General features: G+C 34.7%; 7 protein-coding genes across 17 annotated transcripts; 5 read left to right on the plus strand and 2 right to left on the minus strand.

Annotated features, from left to right (window-relative positions):
- Positions 1–26: 26 nt before the first annotated feature.
- Positions 27–2,407, plus strand: AT4G22850 (SNARE associated Golgi protein family). 2 transcript variants are annotated; one of them, NM_001160793.1, is made up of 6 exons: positions 86–517; positions 848–1,084; positions 1,358–1,575; positions 1,830–1,887; positions 1,968–2,017; positions 2,102–2,301. In NM_001160793.1, exons 1-6 carry the CDS (start codon positions 266–268, stop codon positions 2,118–2,120), a joined length of 834 nt encoding a protein of 277 aa, NP_001154265.1. In that variant the 5' UTR covers positions 86–265; the 3' UTR covers positions 2,121–2,301. The 2 variants fall into 2 exon arrangements, with proteins under 2 accessions (NP_194016.2, NP_001154265.1); NM_118414.4 differs by having other exon boundaries at positions 27–517; positions 1,830–2,407.
- Positions 2,408–3,352: 945 nt separating this feature from the next.
- On the plus strand, positions 3,353–7,703 carry AT4G22860 (Cell cycle regulated microtubule associated protein). 3 transcript variants are annotated; one of them, NM_118415.6, is made up of 18 exons: positions 3,353–3,981; positions 4,188–4,346; positions 4,487–4,573; positions 4,808–4,940; positions 5,033–5,144; positions 5,306–5,356; positions 5,450–5,547; positions 5,631–5,706; positions 5,801–5,863; positions 5,959–6,033; positions 6,160–6,218; positions 6,335–6,413; positions 6,493–6,558; positions 6,662–6,724; positions 6,819–6,881; positions 6,971–7,015; positions 7,107–7,213; positions 7,335–7,703. In NM_118415.6, the coding sequence occupies exons 1-18, from the start codon at positions 3,807–3,809 to the stop codon at positions 7,351–7,353; spliced, it is 1,530 nt and encodes a 509-aa protein (NP_194017.3). In that variant the 5' UTR covers positions 3,353–3,806; the 3' UTR covers positions 7,354–7,703. The 3 variants fall into 3 exon arrangements, with proteins under 3 accessions (NP_194017.3, NP_001078430.1, NP_001329325.1); NM_001084961.1 differs by having other exon boundaries at positions 3,465–3,967; positions 7,335–7,697; NM_001341562.1 differs by lacking the exons at positions 6,335–6,413; positions 6,493–6,558; positions 6,662–6,724; ... (2 more) ...; positions 7,107–7,213; positions 7,335–7,703 and having other exon boundaries at positions 3,465–3,981; positions 6,160–6,257.
- A 204-nt stretch (positions 7,704–7,907) lies between these two features.
- AT4G22870 (2-oxoglutarate (2OG) and Fe(II)-dependent oxygenase superfamily protein) lies at positions 7,908–8,873 on the minus strand (the record flags this gene model as incomplete). Of its 2 annotated transcripts, NM_001160794.1 has the most annotated exons (3): positions 7,956–8,276; positions 8,632–8,673; positions 8,775–8,873. In NM_001160794.1, the coding sequence occupies 3 exons, from the start codon at positions 8,871–8,873 to the stop codon at positions 7,956–7,958; spliced, it is 462 nt and encodes a 153-aa protein (NP_001154266.1). The 2 variants fall into 2 exon arrangements, with proteins under 2 accessions (NP_194018.1, NP_001154266.1); NM_118416.2 differs by lacking the exons at positions 8,632–8,673; positions 8,775–8,873 and having other exon boundaries at positions 7,908–8,294.
- Positions 8,874–10,797: 1,924 nt separating this feature from the next.
- LDOX (leucoanthocyanidin dioxygenase) lies at positions 10,798–12,281 on the minus strand. Of its 3 annotated transcripts, none has more exons than NM_118417.2 (3): positions 12,256–12,281; positions 11,635–12,154; positions 10,837–11,550 (listed from the first exon to the last, which is right to left on the minus strand). In NM_118417.2, exons 2-3 carry the CDS (start codon positions 12,129–12,131, stop codon positions 10,977–10,979), a joined length of 1,071 nt encoding a protein of 356 aa, NP_194019.1. In that variant the 5' UTR covers positions 12,132–12,154; positions 12,256–12,281; the 3' UTR covers positions 10,837–10,976. The 3 variants fall into 3 exon arrangements, with proteins under 3 accessions (NP_001320035.1, NP_194019.1, NP_001031700.1); NM_001036623.1 differs by having other exon boundaries at positions 10,840–11,550; positions 11,635–12,144; NM_001341563.1 differs by having other exon boundaries at positions 10,798–11,550; positions 11,635–12,281.
- Positions 12,282–13,057: 776 nt separating this feature from the next.
- Positions 13,058–15,608, plus strand: PGR5-LIKE A (PGR5-LIKE A). 5 transcript variants are annotated; one of them, NM_118418.4, is made up of 10 exons: positions 13,058–13,427; positions 13,854–13,966; positions 14,065–14,161; positions 14,254–14,354; positions 14,450–14,506; positions 14,591–14,667; positions 14,761–14,923; positions 15,003–15,100; positions 15,178–15,257; positions 15,330–15,608. In NM_118418.4, exons 1-9 carry the CDS (start codon positions 13,229–13,231, stop codon positions 15,245–15,247), a joined length of 975 nt encoding a protein of 324 aa, NP_567672.1. In that variant the 5' UTR covers positions 13,058–13,228; the 3' UTR covers positions 15,248–15,257; positions 15,330–15,608. The 5 variants fall into 5 exon arrangements, with proteins under 5 accessions (NP_567672.1, NP_001078432.1, NP_001078431.1 ...); NM_001084963.1 differs by having other exon boundaries at positions 13,860–13,966; positions 15,330–15,592; NM_001084962.1 differs by having other exon boundaries at positions 13,863–13,966; positions 15,330–15,592.
- A 543-nt stretch (positions 15,609–16,151) lies between these two features.
- Positions 16,152–17,700, plus strand: AT4G22900 (transmembrane protein, putative (DUF1191)). The gene has a single exon (NM_118419.3). It carries the CDS (start codon positions 16,293–16,295, stop codon positions 17,322–17,324), a length of 1,032 nt encoding a protein of 343 aa, NP_194021.2. The 5' UTR covers positions 16,152–16,292; the 3' UTR covers positions 17,325–17,700.
- A 779-nt stretch (positions 17,701–18,479) lies between these two features.
- Positions 18,480–22,084, plus strand: FZR2 (FIZZY-related 2). The gene is made up of 8 exons (NM_118420.5): positions 18,480–19,312; positions 19,929–20,051; positions 20,145–20,249; positions 20,662–20,904; positions 20,989–21,183; positions 21,271–21,372; positions 21,454–21,585; positions 21,682–22,084. The coding sequence occupies exons 1-8, from the start codon at positions 18,815–18,817 to the stop codon at positions 21,733–21,735; spliced, it is 1,452 nt and encodes a 483-aa protein (NP_194022.3). The 5' UTR covers positions 18,480–18,814; the 3' UTR covers positions 21,736–22,084.
- Positions 22,085–22,232: the final 148 nt, after the last annotated feature.

The raw sequence follows: 22,232 nt of genomic DNA on the forward strand, positions 1-22,232 counted from the left end.
AATGTGTTGTGTAGTGAGAAAGACGCAATTAATATACTTAAGTTAGGGTAATAAAAAAATCGGTACAAGACTACAAAGCAAAGACACAAATCAAGGAGAAAACTTCCACAAATTGTCTCTCTTTCTTTCCTACACACCAATTTGTTTTGTGATTCTTTCGATTGCATTCTTCTTTTTCGAATTCCCGATCACTGGATTTTCCCGTTTAACCGGAAAATCCAGTGGATTAGATTTTACCCAGTGTTATCTTTTTGGATTGGATTCGATGACTGTTACGGAGGACGAAAAACCGGTTCTTGAGCTGCTGGTGAGAGTTGAAGACGACGATGAGAAAGGGCCTTATGTGAAATTGAGTGAGGTTTTAGAGAAAGGTCAAGAATCAGAGCAGGAGAAGGAAGAAGAAAAGACTGATTCGTCGCGGTTTTGGTTTTGGGTCAAGCTTTCTCTTTTATTCGCCTTTCTTGCTGCATTGGCTGTTGTGGGTTACATTTGGATCGGTCCATTGATCATGGATAAGGTTTGATTTTAACTTCCATCATCAGATTCAGTTTTAGCTTTATTTGCTCTTGCATGTGTCTCAAAAAGTTTAATTCTTTGTCTGATTGAATTCTTTAACTCATGATTATTCACTCTTGTGGAAGATTCTAAGTAGTCTTGAGGAATGAGGCTGATCTAGTTGCGTATAGTCTGCATGCTTGTAGTCTGACTAGATTTGATGTTGATGCTTAATGTATCTATTAGTATTCATGTATGATCAAAGAGTTCTTGCATTTGAGCTTGTTGTATGTGTAATGTCTTTTACAATCTTCACTAACAAGGGGAATTATCTACTTGCCTGGTTCTGCAGGAGCTTATACCGCTTATACAATGGGAGATACGAACTTTTACACATCCTGTGTGTGGTCTTCTTGTTTTTGCATCAGTGGCGATATTTCCAACTATACTTCTTCCATCTACACCATCAATGTGGATTGCTGGGATGACTTTTGGTTATGGCTATGGCTTTCTACTTATTATCTCAGCTGCAGCTGTTGGTGTTTCGCTACCTTACTTTATTGGACAACTCTTCTGCCACAAAATTCAAGTATGTGTTAGCTCCCTAAAGCTGCTTCCTTTTCGCTTGAATTTGTCAGAGTATCCAAGTTTTAATCATGATTGAAAGTTCTGAGGTAGGTTTAGAAAATACGAAGCTGCTCAATACATGACTCTAAAGCTTGGTTATCTTGGTTTGAACTAGGATTAACATTGTTTTGGTTTCCTCAAATGATGTTATAATGTAGTTGCATTTGTGAATGTAACTGTGTGAAATGTCATTTTACTGAATTGTGTTTGTCTCTTTTTTCTTGTTATTCTATAGGGATGGCTAGAAAGATATCCTGATCAAGCAGCCGTATTAAGAGCTGCTGGTGAAGGGAATTGGCTTCACCAATTTCTATTAGTAACCTTAATCCGGATTTCTCCATTCCCTTACATTCTTTATAACTACTGTTCTGTAGCAACTCGTGTTAAGTATGGTCCTTACATCACGGGCTCTCTCTTAGGCATGGTGCCTGAGGTTTTTGTCGCAATCTACACGTAAGTCAGCTTTCTATCTCTTCTTTTCAATTCCAAAACATTTTGTTAGGTCCAATACTGTTTACATCAATGCTCATTGCACCTACTCAGCAGAAAACATCCCATAATAAGAATACTTAGTAAATCCTCACATTACACTATTCCACTACTGTAGAACAGTTTTAGCTTGTGTCTAGCTTTTATTTTAGCTTCTAGAAGCCTAAGTAAAAAGCCCTTTTCACGGATGAGTCAAATGTCTCGTTTCTGTGTTGCAGAGGGATACTTGTAAGGACATTAGCAGAAGCATCTTCTGCAGAAGAACAGGGTCTCTCGGTAACACAGGTGATTCTCAACATTCTCGGCTTTTTAGCAACAGTGGCTACAACGATTCTCATCACAAAGTATGCGAAAAGACAGCTGGAGACGATGAAGAAAGAGGACGAAGCATTGTTGCAGTAAAACTGTAAAACCACGTGACAAACTCTGAGCTGCTTTTGTCTCTCTGCTACTTTATCTGAAACACCCCTTGTCTTCTTACACAGTACAGGTCTCAGGTCTGTTCCTAGATGTGAAAGAGCTCTGGTTTTTTTGTCCTTGCTTCTTTTAATCTCATTTATTAACAGCCTTAAAATTTGAGAAGAGAAAAATGGTTAACAAGGAAAAATCTAACACATTACTTTTTTTTTGTAATTATTGTAGTCAAGTTTTATGTTTGGCATGAATGAGAGAACTGAGAAGAATATTCGTATATCTTTGTGTTTTTACTCTGTGGTGATACTAATGTTTACTTTTTCGTGTCTGTCCAATCAAAACAATGTTATTTAAAGCTTGTCAGAGAGTAACGTTTAATATTTTGAATGTAACTTAGATTCTTCTGAACATATTAAATGATGGATAGAAGAAAAGAAGAAGCAGAAAACTTTAGCTATGATTATGGAAAGAATTGTCATGTGGATCATGTGAGTCCAATTAAATGAAAAACATACACCAAATAATACAATTGTATGAAAATGTTGCATATGTATGGTTTATTAAAATTACTTTTACTATTTTTAGTTAAAATTTCCTTTACTACCTCTAAAATGGTTCAACCAACACCACCCCAAATAAATGTATCTTTGTACCTCCAAAAGTAGCTTTGGTACAAAACCCAAAAACCCTTTGAACAAAACTTATGCCTAAAAAACATACATAAAGATTTTGAAATTTTGTCTTACCCCAAGAACCCACAAAATTTATAATTTGTCCTTTTCTTTAACACAAATTTGGGTCTTTGTGTACCCACATTGAACGTATTAAATGTCAAGTTTTGCTTAAAAAATGATGGATAAAATTATTAAATTCACAGTCAACGTCATGCTGGTGTGTCCACTTCTCATTTTCATAAGAACTGATTTCAAAAGATATAAATATTACTTATAATGTCATTTTGAAAATGTTACTTCAATAAGAAAACTTTCATTTGTGGTGGAGAAAGCTTCTATCGTCGTCTCCATAGCAATGCAATAAACTATTACGTTACGTTACAAGATAATAATCTTATTGCAATACACATACATACACCTTACAATAAGATTGTTCACATATAAAAAAATTCAATTTTTATACTGAGAAAGTATAAATTGTCAGGTCATACAAGTCAAAGGCTCAAAGCAATACAACCGTTAGTGGCAGATTTGTAAATAAATACGTATCCAAAGGGTAAAAATTGAACCCGCCGGAATTTCAGTGTCGTCGAAAGCCAATAAAGCTCGCAGTCCCAGACGCGCCTCGAAGCTCTCCATGTAAATTGACGAAACCATCCTCACGCTCTCTCACAGCTAAGGTTAATATCGTCTTTTTCAAAGTCTAATTAGAATTCAAAATTTCGAGTCGTTACAAAAACCGGAGCGTCCCATGCTTTTGTGCTTCGAGTACGTTTTGAATACGGTGTCGTTTGAGAGCGGATGATATTAAATAATAATATATATTCCATTTTGTCGCATAAACAAAAAAATCTCTGAAACAGCGAAATTTGTGCCGTTTTTTTCCTTTCCTGCCTTGTGCTTCTGTTTCTGCTTCTGCTTCCTCTTCATCAGACCCAATGAATCAGAGATTCTTCTGAGAAAATTAGGGTTTTGTCTCCTCAATTTCATTTGGTAAACTTCAGGTATTTTGCAAAACCGATCAGTGATTTTCTTCGGTTAGTTGCATTTCCCCAAGAAAGAAAAGAGAGAAAGAGATTGTGGAGGTTTTAGAGAGAGCGAGCGAAAATGGAGATGGATGAAGATATGGAAATCGAGCCAATGGTGTTTGAGGTTAAAGAGATCGATCTGGAGTACGAATTTGATGCGGCGAGGTGGTACGATTTTACTCGGGAAGAGTTACCGGAGGAGTCTCAAGCCGCTGAGTTCTGGTTTCACTCTGCTCCGTCGTACGCTCCTTCTCGTGAGTTTTAATCACACTCTCTCGGCCTCAAGTTTTCATTTTCGTTGACTCATGGTTCTGCTTTGATTACAATTCACAATTATATTTTGAATCCTACATTTTCAATTTTGTAATTGATGTCTCTAAATCTTAGCTCCTTTTTGTCAGCATTGTGTGAACTTTTTAGGATAAAGGTGTATTTGTTGATGATTCTTTGTGTGTTTCAGCTTTTGTAACAAAACTGTTACTAAGAGAGGAGGTTTATGATGACAAGACGGAGGCATCTACGAGATCAGAGGATGAGGAAGTCGTTGCAGATGTTTGTGATAAGTATAAAGGAACCTTTCAGCAACCAAATCATTTAGCCACAGATTTTAATAAGACAGGTGAATTTATAATCTCTTAAGTAGTTTACCAGTTTGATTATGGTTGTGAGATTGGATAACTGAGGTAGAAATAAAAGCATAATGTTGAAGAAGACTACAAGATATGTTTTAGATTCTTCAAATGATCTTTGCCTTTTCAGGAAGTAGAATGCGTTCTGGGATTTTTTCCTCCCAACAACAACAAGGTTGTAATTTGAAGAAAGTTCCAAATCAGCCCATATGGAAAGGTGATTATTTTGCTATAATAGCAACATGACCATGCATGTAGTTCAATTACATTTTGGCTCTTTATATTTTTGTATCATCAATTACATTTTTCTTTTGCCTTCAAATGTGGTCCATCTTACTTCTGACCATCTTTGGTATATACTTTATTGATCAAACTTGTTGCCCCCTTAAAAATACATATGTACTACTGTCTTCATCATTGCTAATGGTGTCACTTTCTCTACTTCTATTAGGGCCGACGGTTAGCAATCACAAACACACTGATAAACCAAAATTCCGAGCTAAGTCAAGCATCAGACCAACTCCAAGGAGCTCAACATTAATGAGACCTACTGCTAGCCAATTAGCAAAACAAAATAATGCCAGGTGACTTTTGGAGCATGTAAATCTAGGTGCTTTATCTTCTTGTCAACTTGATTTTATTCACCTAATACGTGGCTTCTTTTGCTGGTTTATAGTAAATTCCATATGCAAGTGGATCAAAGTCATGATAAAGGAAGTTGTGGGACATCTGGGACTGAAGTTCAAGCGTCTAAAAGACAGAAGCTTGATGGAGGTCTTCTTCGTAAGGTAGAGTATTTTGCAGACTTTTCAAATAGGGTGACTGTCATGGTACACTGAGTTGAGTAGTGTATACTTCTTTTTAACTATGTACTAGGTATATATATCTGATAATCTGAATTTAGGTGCTGAAAGTAGTGGCAATAAAAGACATTTGTTCTCTGTTTCAGGTTGCTGATACAAAGCAGGAAATGAGTTTTGTCCACAAGATCCCCAAGAAGGTTTGCTTTCTATTGCTTGAATACTCTTGATCTTGTTTATAGAGTTTTACAATGAAATGTAAATCATTTAATTATTCCTAAATGGTTTTGCAGGATACAACTCTTGATAAAAACGCTCAACATGCCAGGACAAAGATTACTATCCCACAGGAGCCTGATTTTGCTACATCACAGAGGGCTCACAGGATACGGTTAGCAGCTAAATGTTTGCTGAAAGTGAATAGTTACAGGAAAGGTCACATCTCACCGGCTGTTTTGCTAATGATTATTTCAGGCACAAGAATGATGCGAAGTTAGAACAAGAGCAACCAGCTGTATATAGATTCAAAGCACGTCCATTTAACCGAAAGGTTTGTAACTTTGCATCTGCTACTTAGAAATGTGTGATAGAAATGATATTCATTTACATAGCCAAAAGCTCAATCTCGTGTTTGTGATCTGTAGATATTTGATGCTCCTTCATTGCCCATCCGGAAAAAGAGCACTCCGAAACTACCAGAATTCCAAGTAAGCCTCACAAATGAATTCTTCTCAGCTGCTATAGTGATTCCATCATATCCTGGTTTAAGGCTTTAGATTAAATTATTTCCATTTCTTATCAGGAATTTCATTTGAAGACTTCAGAAAGGGCTATGCAACATTCATCAGCAGTAACAACACGGTCTCATGCGTATAAGGTAGCATCGATATTTCTTTATATTAGTTTATCCTGTGTCCTGTGATCTTACCAAGGTCTCCCATCTAAATAACTTGATCCTTGCCAAAGCGCTGCCTCTAAAGTAATAAAAAATTCTTTGTGACAGGAGTCAGACAAATCTATTATAACTGATATGCTTGACGGTGATAACAGAGAAAGTAGGAGGTATGACTTATTATAAAGTCACTAATCACAGAGAAAAATATGAAGGATTGCTTGATTTCTGACTTCAACTTGCCTTTGATGTGAATGTAAAGTTAAAAGTTGAATTTTTCTTGCAGACCAAGCGGTATGGATATATCTAAGCATGATGTCTCAGAAGGAAGTCACGTTTTTAAAGCTCGTCCTCTGAACAAGAAGGTACTATCCATTCTCGAGTCTCATTTGCTTGCATTATAGTATTTCACACCTAATATAGGTTTCCGCTCCTGCTAAACAGATACTTTCAAGCAGAGGAGACATGGGCATTTTCAAAAATAGCAAGCGAGAAACAACAGTACCTTTGGTATGGCAGTCTTACCAATTATTCTTTGCACTTGATCTTCTGGTATGTTCATGAATGGAGTTTCCTAATGAGTACATAAACTGTTTTCTGAAATGCAACACAGGAGTTTAGTTTTCATTCGGAAAAGAGAGTTCAACCAGATTTACCGACAGACCTTTTCAGCAAGGTACAGCTCATGAGTTGACGTATGATCTTTCTAAAACGCACTCTAGTTACTGAAATATTCTCCTAGTTTTTGACCTGGTTTTATTAACTTACAGCTCTCCATAAAATCCGAGATACAGCCAAACGATGGATCTCGCACAAGATTATTTCAACCAAAGGTGCAGCTTGTAAAACTCAATTTCACTTGACTTGTTTTCTTCCATTCCCAAGTCTAATCATTGAGTTGCAATCTTTTTTTTGGTATCAGGTCTCAAAGGAAAATAGAATAAACTCTTTCCAAGCAAGGAATGAGGTAAAACTCTAAACTTGAATATAAAGGAGTTTGCAACCCCTTATACCGGAGGTTTCTTAATTCCTTAATCCGATACCCCGATCCATTACAGGTAACAAGAATGGCAGCGGCAAAACCAGTCTCTTCAGCTGGACAACAAATGCAATTTGGTAATAGTGGAATAACTCCTGAAACAAACCAGCAATGGACAGCTAGGAGGTAAGCTAATATAATAAAGTCAAGTCTGCAACCACGAACTTATGAAATATGCATCTGATCAAATCAGGAACAACATGTGTACTTATATCTTTTGGTGTCAATGTTGTTTCTAATTTTGCAGGAACTTAGGCATTCGCTGATGGATCAAAACGCATTTGTAGTATCTGGATTCATGTCCTTATGTACATTCAGATTTGGTTCTCTTCTCAGTCTGATCATGTGGTATAACTCCTCCAACGCAAAGCTAACATTTTGAAATCCAAAAGAAGCAGAACAATTCATCTTGAGGACAAGGGAAGAAAGGAGAAAGCAAAAGCAAACCACATTCTTCAGTTTCTCATTATATTAGCCATGTATTGCATCTCCCTCTCTCTTTTGCTTTCTTCGGTATCTGTTTTCTTACATTTAGTATCATAAAACGGATAAACAGAAAATGTAAATCAGAAATACTTTCAAGTTCTCAATACAACATGTGGTTCATAGATCTACATATCTCTCTCTTGGTTACTTGTTTGTCTCTTGCTGATCTCGGTTACAAATCTCGGTCTATAGTGACTAGATTCCTTCCAAGAGACTGAAAACAGTTTAGAAAATGCAAACGAAGATGAAATTTGTTTTTTTATTATTCTTACGTATCACGTTAGTGACACCATTGTATAATGATGTCTTCACATCTTCAATAAGATACACACATCAAAATCATAGTAAAGACACGAACAAATATAAGAGTAAACACAGAAACTTAATCCTTTTTCTCAGACACCAATTCCTCTTGTTCCTTTCCAAACAACTTATGCTCAATATGTTGAGCAAATGTCCTTGGAGGAAACTTAGCCGGAGACTCAACACTCACCATATCAGGCAACGGCTTAAGAACAATCTTATCCTTTGGTGGCTCACAAAACACAGCCCAAGAAATCCTAACCTTCTCCTTATTCACCAACCCACGATGAAGTATACTCTTATACTTCCCATTACTAAGAATCTCCAAAGTATCTCCAATGTGCATCACAATCGAATTAGGAACACATTTTGCAGTGACCCATTTGCCCTCGTAGAATAGCTGCAAACCCGGAACCATGTTGTGAAGCACCAGAGTCTCTTAAGGATCAATATGTTATGTTTTACAACAAACTAAAAAATAGATTTTACTGTCATGAAAAATGAATCAATTCAAATTGTAATATTTAGAATTTTATATTTTTTTTTAAAACAATAACATGTTTTTCAAGTATTTTTCGTTTGTTAAATTGATATTACAATTTGAATATTAAAATAGAAGATTTAATGTTAGTTTTTAGTATTTACTTAGTTAACATATAAAGAATGTTTGGGAAAATGAATATTTACCAAATGGGTTCTAAATTCCTCATAGAATACTCTTGGAATGCTAACCCGAACAAACCATCTAAATTTACATCTTTCAAATTCATTCCTCTTATGTATTTCCTTGGTATCCTCTACGAAAGTCTACAAAAAGAAAAGCATTAACTAGTTATGGTATATGAAATATTATATTTATTATTAAAGTAAGATTAATTGTTTATATAGTTACGCTTACATGTTTCTCTACCGTCATGTCACCTACTATCACATCATCTTGGCTAAGGAAACCTCTAATAATAGATGTATCATAATTGATTTGTGTGGATATTGACATGTAATATCGAAATTAGGTTAAAACTAATTATTAATGAGAGAAGAAATAAGCATATCAAATGAGTCATACCGTTCTTTATATAGGATAGGGATTGGCTAGAATCATATTTGGACAGACCCTCATAAGCCCAATTTTTATTGGATACCTACAAACTCCGCACTTCCTGTATCAAAGGCTACTACAAAGTTTTTGGATGGTTGACCGATGGAGATAGCACCATAATAAAGCGTAGAAAATTGTCTATCAAACCTGATTCGATTGTTTGATGTTTCAAATATGGTCGAGTTCAACTGAACACTCCCCCTGTTTATTTTGATTCTTCTGATCAGGCTAATCGTGACGACATCATTTGTATCTTGTCCATGCCATGAGAGCATTAGCATCCACAACAAGAGAAAGCATATTATTCTAATTCTCATAGCTTACGGTCAATATAAAATTACACGTGAGAAAACGAATGCTAAGCATAGATATTTGTTTGACAAAACATAGATATTTTATATATTAGTTTCATTAGAAAAAATAAAATTGCAATGTACTTAAAGAGTATAGAATTACAACTAGAAATGTAAACATTATATGTTTTTCAAATATATACAATATTTGGCTTAGTCATTTTCTACATTTACTTCTCGTCAATATGATTTTGATATGGTAGAAACTAAAATTGAATTTATGGTAAAAACTAATTAAAAGGATAAATATAAGCATAAAGTCGTCATTATGTGTTGATATTTATTGATGAAAACTAATTACTAAAATTAATTTCACGTGTAATATTCTTATAGAGATAAATATGTACATTGGATCAAGAAAATTAATTAATTTAGAGAGATATTAATTTATAGATAAATTAATAAAATTGTACATCTTTTATAAATTCTTGAATTTTTTTGATATAGAATGTAGTTTTTTCTTTATAATCAATAGTAATTATAAGTAGCAAGCAATTATTAAGTTTAAAAAACAATACAATTTTTTTTATGTTGTAAAATATTAGAATTGAACATTACAAAGAATTAATAAAAATTGAAGAAAAAAATACTACAGTCATATTTTACATATGATATTTATAATATATATTAGTAAATTTATAAAATTATTATTTTATGCTATTGATGGAACCACATATTTATATAAGATTTTCAATTATTTTTATTTATTTATTAATTTATCAATTTGTATTAATTTTTATATTGATCCCAACTCGGGACCGGAAAAACTTATTAATTTATAAAAATAATTAATTTATCGAGTATTAATTTATAGAGGTTTTACTATATATATATTATGTATGTGTCCCACCAATTAACCCAATAAAACAAAACAAATAAAATCAGATAAAGATACATATACATACAAGTTATTTAAAAAATTCCAAACAAAAAAAAGAATTGCATATGTACCTTTTCCGAGGAAATAAAATTTGTGATAAGTTTAGTTCGCATATCTATTTATATTGCTTTGAACGTGAAAGGTATACAGCCAATTAATCATACCAAATTAAACCAAATTTTCAAGAACATGAACAATGTACAGTACCAAATTACTAACAAATTTTCAACCATTTTGATACTTGCGTTTTTTCTGTAGATTATTATTTGGATAATTATACTAAAAATATAATTTATCATGTTGGATGTGGTAGATGGTTGTTTACTTGTTTAGACAGGAGAGAAGAAGGAGATTGAGCCATACCATTAAGTAGTGGAGTTAAGCCCAAATATATAATTGGGTTAAAAAGGCCATACCATTAGTAAACAATCGATTCCGAAGTTGATCCATACCAATAGCACACAATCAATTTGGCCATACCATTTGTTGAGTTCAGTGACTGCTTTGAAAGAAGGCACACTAATGCTTTCGTAGATACAAAAGTTAACTAATTCAGGGGAATCAAAGTTTGGTTTGCATGTAGTTTGTTTGGGTTTTATTTTTATATTTTATTTTAGAACTTTGTTTCTTTAAATTAAAGTTTGCTTGTTAAGCTCCGCAATATTCACTATAAAAGGCACAAACACATCAAATTCATGAGAAAGACACAAACACATTATAAAAGAAACTCGCACATAGAGTTTCAAAAATAAGAGTAAACACAGAAACTTAATCATTTTTCTCGGATACCAATTCCTCTTGTTCCTTCCCAAACAACTTATGCTCAATATGTTGAGCAAAAGTCCGTGGAGGAAACTTAGCCGGAGACTCAACACTCACCATCTCCGGCAACGGCTTAAGAACAATCTTATCCTTTGGGGGTTCACAAAACACAGCCCAAGAAATCCTAACCTTCTCCTTATTCACCAACCCACGATGAAGTATACTCTTATACTTCCCATTACTAAGAATCTCCAAAGTATCCCCAATGTGCATCACAATCGAATCAGGAACACATTTTGCAGTGACCCATTTGCCCTCGTAGAAAAGCTGCAAACCCGGAACCATGTTGTGTAGAATGAAAGTTAAAGCGCTTACATCGGTGTGAGCTTCCACACCGAGTGCTAGCTCAGGCTGAGGACATTTTGGATAGTAATTTATCTTCATTTGTAGAAGAAGCTCTTCTAAACCACCAACTTCTTTCTCTAGACGGTCAGGCTCTAAACCTAGACCGACAGAGAGAGCCTTGAAGACTTTAGTCGCTAGCAAACGAAGACACTTCGCGTACTCACTCGTTGCTTCTCTACAATCATCGAAAAACGTTAATAAAAGATTCTAAAACCAAAACAAGATTTTGTTTTCTTTAGTAAAACAATTCAAAGCTTACATGTAATCACTTGGTGTCTTAGGCCAAATTGATAGATCTCTCTTCTCTTCAGGATACGCAAGATGAAAGAAGTAATCTTCCCATTCCAATTGTCCACTCGCGTTGTTAGCCAATTTACTTCCATAGCCTTGAATCTTTCCAGTGGCTTGATCGTTTGCATACTTCTCCTTCTCTTCCACAGACAAACTGAAAAACTCTTCTCCGGCTTTCTTGACACGCTCCATTAGATCAGCTGGTATTCCATGGTTGATCAAATGCATCACTCCCCAATCCAAAGATGCCTTTTTCAGCTCCTCAATACAATTCTCACGGATCTTTTCATCGTCTGACTCGATGTTCTTTAGATCGATTGTGGGAACTTGAGGACCGTCTTCTTTCTTCTCTTCTAGGAAAACATCGTTGATGCTCTCGAGCTCTTCTTTTGGACGAATATATTCTTTTGGAATCGATATGATTCCGCTTTTTGCTAGACTCTCAACTCTTTCAACCGCAACCATCTTCTTTAGTCTTCTGTTTAAAGCTAAAACAGAGCAGAAAACAGAGTAAGAAGTAAATAAACTTAAAAACAGGGGAAAAAACAGAGTAATAAAAAAAATGGATTTGTTTTGTTTTTCTTCTTACACTCTTTTTTGTAATTGGTTGCAAGTAAATGAAATGTGCAAAGACTCTTTCTTATATAGCAAAGTTTTTACTATACTTTTAGTTAGAAGAGTTTGTTACCGAACTAAGAGACATTGTAGAGCTACCGGTGGTTAGTGCTATTGTTGTGAGGTAAGTGCGTGACTCACTTCACGGTCAACGGGAGAGGATGGTTGGGTTGACTGATTGGTCAAAAAGATTACTACTATATGGGCTTGGGTCTAGACTCCCAGAAAAGGCCCAATAGAATTAAACCCATAATCGCTATCAACGTGTTCTTCGTCGCGTGCTTTAAGCGTGTCTCCACGTGTTCACCTCTACTAGTTCTTCTACTAACCACATTTTCTTTTTGTAGTTTGGAAATCAATTACTAAAAAAACAATTTGACTGGTTTTCAATTTCAAATAGACAATTGTATGTGGATCAATAATTCTTTTGGAAAACTAAATTATTTATCTTGTTTGTTTTTTAAAATTTGGAACTCATTTTTATTTTAATGGTTTGTACTAAAGTATATTATCAGCTGAATTCAACTACACATACTACATGTCAAATTTTTTTAAAAAATCACCATGTTTCGAAAAAAAAATCTTCTTACTCATCTCACAGTATTTTTTTTATTGTATAATCAAAGCCTAAAATTATGTCTTTTCTCTATTTTAAGTTTTTGTTTTGTTTAAGAAAACCGGATATTTAATGCTGACGTGGATATTCTGATTATGAGGATGAGAGGAAGGAAAAAATAAGAGAAATCTGCCTAGGAATTTATCTCCACACTTCTCTTATCTCCTAATTTCTTCCCTCCAAATTTATAATAAAACCAAAAAAAAAAAAAAAAAAAAAAATCAGAAGAAACCTGAGAAGCTCACAGTAAACACATCTTCAACCACAGGTTCATACTTACTGAAAAAAACAGAGGAAAAAAAGGAGCTCCCTTTTCTATCTCTAAGGGAAAATGGGTAGCAAGATGTTGTTTAGTTTGACAAGTCCTCGACTTTTCTCCGCCGTTTCTCGCAAACCTTCCTCTTCTTTCTCTCCTTCTCCTCCGTCGCCGTCTTCGAGGACTCAATGGACTCAGCTCAGCCCTGGAAAATCGATTTCTTTGAGAAGAAGAGTCTTCTTGTTGCCTGCTAAAGCCACAACAGAGCAATCAGGTCTTGATTTGGCCACTTTAGTCTCGATTTCGAACACTCCGCCTTAGTTTTCTGTTTACAAAGCCATTTGGATTCGAATTTGTTCACAATTGGGTTTCCAAAGTTTGAGCCTTTTGAAATTTAGGATATATTATTTTAATTCAACGTCTCTAGCTCTGAAAATTTATGTTTTTAAGTCACTAACTTGTAGTATCCAGACTCGAATCCTGTTAAAGTTCAATTCTTTGAAGGGTTTGATTGATTCAATGGCTATAACTTTGGTATAGTATATTTGTTTGTATTGGACTTTGTTGACTATTTAGTGGTTAACTCTGTACTAAAGTTTTGCAATGTCAGAAGTTGTGTAACTATTAGGTTGCATAAGTAAGGTATCAACTTTAGATTTGCTATGAAGTTCTCAATTACAGTCTTTTTGTCTTCCTTAAGGTCCAGTAGGAGGAGACAACGTCGATAGCAATGTTTTGCCCTATTGTAGCATCAACAAGGCTGAGAAGAAAACAATTGGTGAAATGGAACAAGAGTTTCTCCAAGCGTTGCAAGTAAACGCTACAATAAACCATTTTTTTTATAGTTGCCAAAACATGATATATATCTAATCTTCAAGAGCCTGAGAATTGCTTTTGTCTTTTGATTACAGTCTTTCTATTATGATGGCAAAGCGATCATGTCTAATGAAGAGTTTGATAACCTTAAAGAAGAGTTAATGTGGGAAGGAAGCAGTGTTGTGATGCTAAGTAATCATCAACTATGGGACTAAATTTCATTTCTTTGTTTTGGTTTCTTTGGTGCAAAGTCCTAAATCTTTTATTGGTAATATGAAACACAGGTTCCGATGAACAAAGATTCTTGGAAGCTTCCATGGCTTATGTTTCTGGAAATCCAATCTTGAATGATGAAGAATATGATAAGCTCAAACTCAAACTAAAGGTTTCCATTCACTTTTTATGCTTCAGTGAAAATAGACATACCCTTATAAGATTGGTTTAAGCTTCAAGTTTATGATTCTTTCTGTATCCATGTAGATTGATGGTAGCGACATTGTGAGCGAGGGTCCAAGATGCAGTCTCCGTAGTAAAAAGGTAAATAGAACATAAGATTCATTGTTAATATTAGATTATAGATAGATACTAATTTTCAGTCTTTATGAACTTCCTCAAATGTAGGTGTATAGTGATCTCGCTGTAGATTATTTCAAAATGTTATTGTTGAATGTTCCAGCAACCGTTGTTGCTCTCGGACTGTGAGTCTCTATACCGAGTTTTCTATTCAAACATCCAAATCATATGAAACCCATATTTCGTCTTTGTTTATTCATTCAATTCTGTACTTGCAGCTTTTTCTTCCTGGACGACATTACAGGTTTTGAGATCACATACATCATGGAGCTTCCAGAACCATACAGTTTCATATTCACTTGGTTCGCTGCTGTGCCTGTGATTGTATATCTGGCTTTATCAATCACCAAATTGATCATCAAGGACTTCTTGATCTTGAAGGTAAGAACCATTACCATTACTCAAGATTGCAAAAGAAAAACATCAAAGAGCCTTTTTATGAATGTTTCTTGTTTCACAGGGTCCTTGTCCGAATTGTGGAACGGAAAACACCTCCTTCTTTGGAACAATTCTGTCAATCTCCAGCGGCGGCAAAACCAACACTGTCAAATGCACCAAGTAAGATTTTACCTTCGAATATGGTTTCAAAAGTGTAACATATTACTATCTGATTCTTTGATTATCTCTGTTTTTAGCTGCGGAACCGCGATGGTGTATGACTCGGGTTCTAGGTTGATCACATTGCCAGAAGGAAGCCAAGCTTAAACCCTGTGAGGTACACATCTCATTTATAGTAAATTCTTTAGATCACATGGAAGTCAGAGATAGTAAAATTTGCTTTTTCCAGCTAGATGAAGATGGGAAAAGAAGAATGGGTTTTGTCAGAAGCAAAATAGATTCGAAGTTAAATGTATATGTAAGATCTTCCATGTTAGCTCTCTCTCCTTCACATGTTTTCTGATTTGTAAGTATTGTGTGTAAGCAATAAGAGATATATAATATGAGCACTTCTTCATCTACCTTTGTAGATAAAAATATAATCATTACTATAGTTAAATCAAATTGTATACATGAAAGACCAAATTCGAATTTAAAATGTTTATTTCGATAACTTTACAATTTCAAATTAACTTTGGTACATTTCTAATACTATTATGATTTGTATCTAAAACGACCTTAAAAAATGATTTTAAGTCAAGAAAACGAAAAGCATACACGATTATATACATTTGCTTACCGAGGCAAGAAACTATGAGAAATGCATGGTGTTAATTTGGATGTAAATTTTATGAAATGGTGTGGAACATAAAGAGATTGATTGAGAAGAGAACTAAAGTCAAGAACATATATAATGAAAGGACAGACAAAGGTAACAACATTGCACAAAAGAGGATAAAGTCACACAAACATTAGCACGCCAATGTCTCTCTCTTTTTTAGTCTAAAAATTGATTACAATTTTTTTTTATGAATTTTAATTAACACAGAAAGTGTAATCATGATCATCATCTTCCCATGCCTCTATCATCATTGATCCAATTTTCTCCTCCACTACTGAACCTATTAATTGCTTTTACGTTGATTTAAAAATTTTAAAACCTCTACGTTAGAACGGTCATATGCTTATTTAACAATTAGATCATGTCTTCTATAAAGGTAAAAGAGAAATCTGACAAATGAAGTGTAAGTGTTTATAATGTTTGTGTCCCAAAACACACATCCCCCACAAAAGTAAAAACACCATCAAAACTTTCTTTCTTTCCTCTTATCTTCACTTCCTCTTGTAAACCCTAGATTCTCTTGTTCCTCTTATGGATTCATTCTCTTTTTGTATCATCATCATGATACTTCTCTTATCATTCCACCAATCTAAGTCTCAATTGATTCAATCTACACATCTTCTTGATCTCATGATCAGAGATTACACCATTAGAAACTTTAAGCTCAATTTCAACACAGGCGTCACTCAGAAAATCTATCTCCCTTCTAATTTCTCTGGTATCGATATTGACACGGTCAAGTTAAGGTGTGGGAGTTTGAGAAGATATGGCGCAAAAATTGGAGAGTTTCACATCGGTTCAGGCCTTACGGTGGAGCCATGTCCGGAGAGAGTCATGCTAATTAGACAAAACTTTGGTTCGAATTGGTCTTCAATCTACTCTACTGGTTATAACTTATCCGGTTACAATTACAAGCTCGTGTCACCGGTTCTTGGTTTGTTGGCTTATAATGCTAACCCTGACGGTGTGGCCAGGAACCCTTACGAGGTTAATGTTGTAGGTACCGATCAAAACCCAATCTTAATCGATTTCTTGATCAACAAGGCAACTAATAACACTAGCCCTAACCCTACGAAGAAGAACTCGTCAGTCTTGTGTGCGTGTTTTACAAGCAACAGTAACACAACGTTTAGCGAGCAAGTCTCGCCGTATGTGTGTAAAGGTACAAGACAAGGGCATTACGCTCTCGTGATGAAGACAGAAGCTCAAAAAGATGATCATGAAGGTGGTGGTAGTAGTGGTGGAGTGGTGGCATCATCGACGGAGGTGAATGGTGGCAACGGAGGAGGAAAGTTGAGCCGTTGGAAAGTGGCGGTGGGGAGTGTGATAGGGTCAGGGATTGGAGCAATTCTGCTGGGAATGTTAGTGGTGGCGATGTTGGTGAAGGGGAAGAAGAAAGCAATGAGAGAAGAAATGGAGAGAAGAGCTTATGAAGAAGAAGCTCTTCAGGTGTCAATGGTGGGTCATGTTAGAGCTCCTACTGCTCCTGGAACTAGAACTCTTCCTAGAATTTCCGATGATAGGTATAATAAAAACACTCATTTGAATAGTAATTATCCATAATTATCATTTGTTTTCTGATTTTTCTTCTTTTTGTGTTAATTGAGTATCTTAAGATAAATAGTTTTGTAGAAATAGTTTCAATGGCTTCAAAATGAAATTTCATCCATTTTTTTTTAGTTTTTGGTTAAACGGCTATAATCGTTAGTTTTCTTTTTACTAAAAGTAAAGACTTTTACAGAATGGAGAATTTTCTCTTTTTTATTTTCTATAAAATGGTCAGTGAAATTATGCAAAAAAATTTAAAAAAATCAGAGAGTCCCCCCAACTTTCATACTGTAAGCTTTATTTTTTTCTTTTCATTTTGATTTATTAATCTCTTTTTCCAACTTTTTAATTAAATGTATATTTCTGATTTAGTGAAGAAAATATACTTTTATCAGTATTGTGACTAGTTAACAGAATTTTCCACCTACACATCAACAAGCATCTTCTCCAGTAAGCTATTGTTAATGCGAAGTACGGAAATATAAACAAATCACCACCTTCATTGCAACTTGCAATCAATTTTTACTCATTTTAGTAAGGTTTTGTTTTTCTTTTTCTTTCAGTTTTTTGTGATTTAGTTTAAGAAAAAATAAAATAAAATATAGATATAATTTGATCAATTTCTTATAGTTGACAGAAAAAAAATCTTATAACTATTGTCTTTTGTTATATTTGATTGGATTATTTTTTGAATATTTTTTTGGTAAATTTTCTTTTATATCTTTGATATTTAAGTTTTGGTTTATACTTTGTATCTCAATTCTGTAAGATATGAAACTAAGATTTTTTTTTTTCTAAGATTTTAGACTTTAGCTTATTAAGAAAATTAAAATTAATTTCTTATAACTGTATAAGTGTATTTTTCTAAAATTTCATTGAACCATTTTTGACTAGTATATATCTTTTTGGAAAAATTTCTAGAACATCTTTATTATTTAAGTTTTTAGGTCTGTACTTTTGTGTCTCACAATTCTCTTAGATATGAAATTAAAAAACCAATTAAATACAAATCAGATCTAATTTTTAATATATAAAATCAGCATGTTTTGGCTTGATTTGTCCATAGATCTATAACATTTATCAACTATTTTTATATATTGTCAACGCCTGCCATCTAAGATTCTTCTACAAGATCACTAGAGTGTTTTAACTGCTTTTAGTAAAAAATGCCAAAAACAGACATTAATCCATAACTATTTAGGCCCATCTTCAAGCCCATTAAACCTTTTCCTCTTAATCCAACGATTAAGATTGAATCAGAAGCTTAAACCTCACGGTCCTCACCTGAATCACACCGCTTAACTTCACATGTCGTTTTCTGTTTTTCCTTAGATTTCCCGGGAAAAAGGAAATAATTAAAAAAAATTGGCAAAAAGGTAAAAAAGTTAAGTTAAAAAAACCAAACTACAATAAAAAGGACAAAGAGATGTTTCAACAACACTTCAACAAAAAAGCCTTTTGTTCAATCTGAAGAAAAAAAAAGAGTCAACAAAAAAAAAAAACCAATGGAAGAAGAAGATCCTACAGCAAGCAATGTGATAACGAATTCGAATTCTTCATCTATGAGAAACCTATCGCCGGCGATGAATACTCCGGTGGTTTCACTTGAGTCACGAATCAATCGATTAATCAATGCTAATCAATCTCAATCACCATCACCATCATCACTATCAAGGTCTATATACTCTGATAGATTTATCCCCAGTAGATCCGGATCCAATTTCGCTCTTTTCGATCTATCTCCTTCTCCTAGTAAAGATGGTAAGGAAGATGGAGCTGGCTCTTACGCTACTCTGTTGCGTGCGGCGATGTTTGGTCCTGAGACGCCGGAGAAGAGAGATATTACTGGGTTTTCTTCTTCCAGGAATATTTTTAGGTTTAAGACGGAGACTCATCGGTCTTTGAATTCGTTTTCTCCTTTTGGTGTTGATGATGATTCTCCTGGTGTTTCTCATAGTGGTCCTGTTAAAGCTCCCAGGAAAGTGCCGCGATCGCCGTATAAGGTGACGATTTTTGATTCTGGGGTTGATACATTGTTTAGATTTTGGTGTTTTGATCATTGAATCTGGATCATGTCTTGTGTTTTTTAAGTGGGTTGTGTGCATTGTGTGGAATTGATTGTTTTTTTCTTCGATGGGTTTTTGTGTAATGTCTGTAGATTTGGGGGTTGGGGAGCTTAGATTCTTGATCTCGTTGACTTTAGATCTTTGGTTTCGATAATGCATGAAACAATTTGTGATCTTTGTGATGTTTTGGTCTCTGAGGGTCTAGAATTTGAGTCTGAGGTTATGTGATCTTAGATGAAACTATTATTGAAGAATGCTTGTTGTTTTACTGTTCTTAGTGTTGTTGTATATTTAGAAAAGGTTAAATCTTGTTACTGGGTTTGGGTAATTTGTTTGTGGGCAATGTTGCTACATCTGATAACAGAGGTTTTGAGTAGTCTTTACTAGTGTAGAGTGATCTAGATGATGAAGAATGTTTGTTGTTTACTGTTTTTCGATAGTTTTTAGTGTGGTTGTAAATGTGCAAAGCCTGATGTTGTTATTGGATTTTGGATATTTTGTTTATAGGCAATGTTGCTACAGATGATAACAGAGGCTTCTTTCTGTTGTTTAGGTATTGGATGCACCGGCCTTGCAAGATGATTTTTATCTGAATCTTGTGGATTGGTCTGCACAAAATGTTCTAGCAGTGGGACTAGGGAACTGTGTGTATTTATGGAATGCTTGTAGCAGCAAGGTGAGTTTTTTTTGTCACTTGCAAATTTCTAATAAATCACAGTAGTTTCAAATTTTGTTTTGGTGTTTGATTTCTTCCTTCAAAATCCAACAGGTTACTAAGTTATGTGATCTCGGAGCTGAGGATAGTGTTTGCTCAGTGGGTTGGGCGTTACGTGGAACTCATCTGGCTGTTGGAACTAGTACCGGGAAAGTTCAGGTTAGATCTCATTTACTCTTTGTTTTTGTCCTGTTACTAAGAATTTACGTTACTTTGCAACTTTCTGAATTTAGAAAACATATTTTAAAGTAAACTATTTATAGTTACAACATGATTAGATTTAGACCTTATCGTGGACTGTAGGATTCTTGCCATATCTTTTACTGGTATGATCTTGATCATTAGTGGTATGATTATTACAAAGAGTTTTTCTTTATCGAGAAGATATGCTCGATTAAAGCATTATCAAGGGCTTGTAAGTATTTGGAAAGTGCCCTGAATGAAGCTAAATCCTTTGTGGTTAAGATGGAAAGTATCTGCATATAAAACCTTGGCGGATAAGATTTTCATATATCTGAAGAATTTATGATGTTCTTTCTATGGCATATTCACTTTAGTTGTGTTTTTGTAGATATGGGATGCGTCACGCTGCAAGAGAACAAGAACAATGGAAGGTCATCGTCTAAGAGTTGGAGCCCTGGCATGGGGTTCATCGGTTCTGTCATCTGGTAGCAGAGACAAGAGTATTCTTCAGAGAGACATAAGGTGTCAAGAAGATCATGTCAGTAAATTGGCAGGTCATAAATCTGAGGTATGCGGACTCAAGTGGTCTTATGACAACAGAGAGCTAGCATCTGGTGGAAACGACAATAGGGTATGTACGATCAATTGATTTGCGGTTACATTAGTCTTCTTGTTAAACCCCCAACATAGCTAAAATGGTTATAAATATTTGCAGCTTTTTGTATGGAACCAACATTCAACACAACCGGTTTTGAAATATAGTGAACACACTGCAGCTGTTAAAGCCATTGCTTGGTCTCCTCATGTTCATGGGCTTCTTGCTTCTGGTGGTGGTACTGCTGATAGATGCATACGTTTTTGGAATACAACCACGAATACTCATTTAAGTTCCATAGATACTTGCAGTCAGGTAAATTTCTTAACTTGACATGCATGACTCACAAAAGATAACCAACATTTCATGGTTAATATTCATCTTTGTTCTTATATATTACAGGTATGCAATCTAGCTTGGTCTAAGAACGTAAACGAGCTTGTTAGCACACACGGATACTCTCAGAACCAAATCATTGTCTGGAAATACCCAACCATGTCCAAAGTATGAATCTCTCTGACCTTATATTACTTTCCATCATTGAGCATCATCAGTTATTTAATCTGTGTTTTTTCGTTTGTTCAGATTGCTACTCTAACCGGTCACACATACCGAGTCTTATACCTTGCGGTTTCACCCGATGGACAGACGATTGTAACAGGAGCAGGAGATGAAACCTTAAGGTTCTGGAATGTTTTCCCTTCCCCAAAATCTCAGGTAAAAACCAACTAACTCTACTTGTGTAATTACTTAATGATCACAAAAATGCTATTTCTCAGAAGAGCTGATTCGATGTTTTTGGCTGTGTTTCAGAACACGGATAGTGAAATCGGGTCGTCTTTCTTTGGTAGAACAACAATTCGGTGAGAAGTTACTTTCAAAACACACAGAAAAAGTCATAAATTCTTGATTTCTTCAGCAGCAGCCAGCTTGAGTTGGTCGTCTCAACCAACTTTTTTCACACGGGAGCAGAGAGTCATTAAATTCTTTTACACACGGATGCAACAAGATCTAACCCTTTTGATTTAATCACGATCTTTGGGTTTCCATCAAGATGCACAACATTTTCCCCCAAAATTTTCCAAAGTGTATATCTTTATTCAATTTTTCTTCATATATCAAAATATAGTTTCTTTTGTATTTATTTACTTACGAACACAACATTTTATAAAATAAGCCCATGATAATAATGCAATAATTCGTTACCATTCTCTTATATTACTTGTTCTTCTTCTCTTTCTGTATTTGGTGTATTTGGTCGTAAATTAGATAGACGAATGGGGTCAGAGAAAAAAAGTCATCTTGATTTGGTTATAAAATGAAAAAGATATTGAAGAAAGAGACCAAATAAATCCAAGAAAATA

The sequence above is a fragment of the Arabidopsis thaliana genome, chromosome 4, assembly GCF_000001735.4.
Source record: "Arabidopsis thaliana chromosome 4, partial sequence".
NCBI lineage: Eukaryota > Viridiplantae > Streptophyta > Magnoliopsida > Brassicales > Brassicaceae > Arabidopsis > Arabidopsis thaliana.

What these genes read in the sequence shown, in the direction of transcription:
- AT4G22850 (NM_118414.4), top strand. Translation starts at nt 266, where the DNA reads ATGACTGTTACGGAGGACGAAAAACCGGTTCTTGAGCTGCTGGTGAGA. An exon ending in TCTTCTGCCACAAAATTCAA is followed by an intron (nt 1,085 to 1,357) that starts GTATGTGTTAGC and finishes GTTATTCTATAG; the next exon opens with GGATGGCTAGAAAGATATCC. An exon ending in GTTTTTGTCGCAATCTACAC is followed by an intron (nt 1,576 to 1,829) that starts GTAAGTCAGCTT and finishes TCTGTGTTGCAG; the next exon opens with AGGGATACTTGTAAGGACAT.
- AT4G22860 (NM_118415.6), top strand. Translation starts at nt 3,807, where the DNA reads ATGGAGATGGATGAAGATATGGAAATCGAGCCAATGGTGTTTGAGGTT. An exon ending in CAGAGGGCTCACAGGATACG is followed by an intron (nt 5,548 to 5,630) that starts GTTAGCAGCTAA and finishes TGATTATTTCAG; the next exon opens with GCACAAGAATGATGCGAAGT. An exon ending in CGAAACTACCAGAATTCCAA is followed by an intron (nt 5,864 to 5,958) that starts GTAAGCCTCACA and finishes ATTTCTTATCAG; the next exon opens with GAATTTCATTTGAAGACTTC.
- LDOX (NM_001341563.1), bottom strand. Translation starts at nt 12,131, where the DNA reads ATGGTTGCGGTTGAAAGAGTTGAGAGTCTAGCAAAAAGCGGAATCATA. An exon ending in AAGACACCAAGTGATTACAT is followed by an intron (nt 11,551 to 11,634) that starts GTAAGCTTTGAA and finishes CGATGATTGTAG; the next exon opens with AGAAGCAACGAGTGAGTACG.
- AT4G22900 (NM_118419.3), top strand. Translation starts at nt 16,293, where the DNA reads ATGGATTCATTCTCTTTTTGTATCATCATCATGATACTTCTCTTATCA.
- FZR2 (NM_118420.5), top strand. Translation starts at nt 18,815, where the DNA reads ATGGAAGAAGAAGATCCTACAGCAAGCAATGTGATAACGAATTCGAAT. An exon ending in CTGGTGGAAACGACAATAGG is followed by an intron (nt 20,905 to 20,988) that starts GTATGTACGATC and finishes AAATATTTGCAG; the next exon opens with CTTTTTGTATGGAACCAACA. An exon ending in CCATAGATACTTGCAGTCAG is followed by an intron (nt 21,184 to 21,270) that starts GTAAATTTCTTA and finishes TATATATTACAG; the next exon opens with GTATGCAATCTAGCTTGGTC.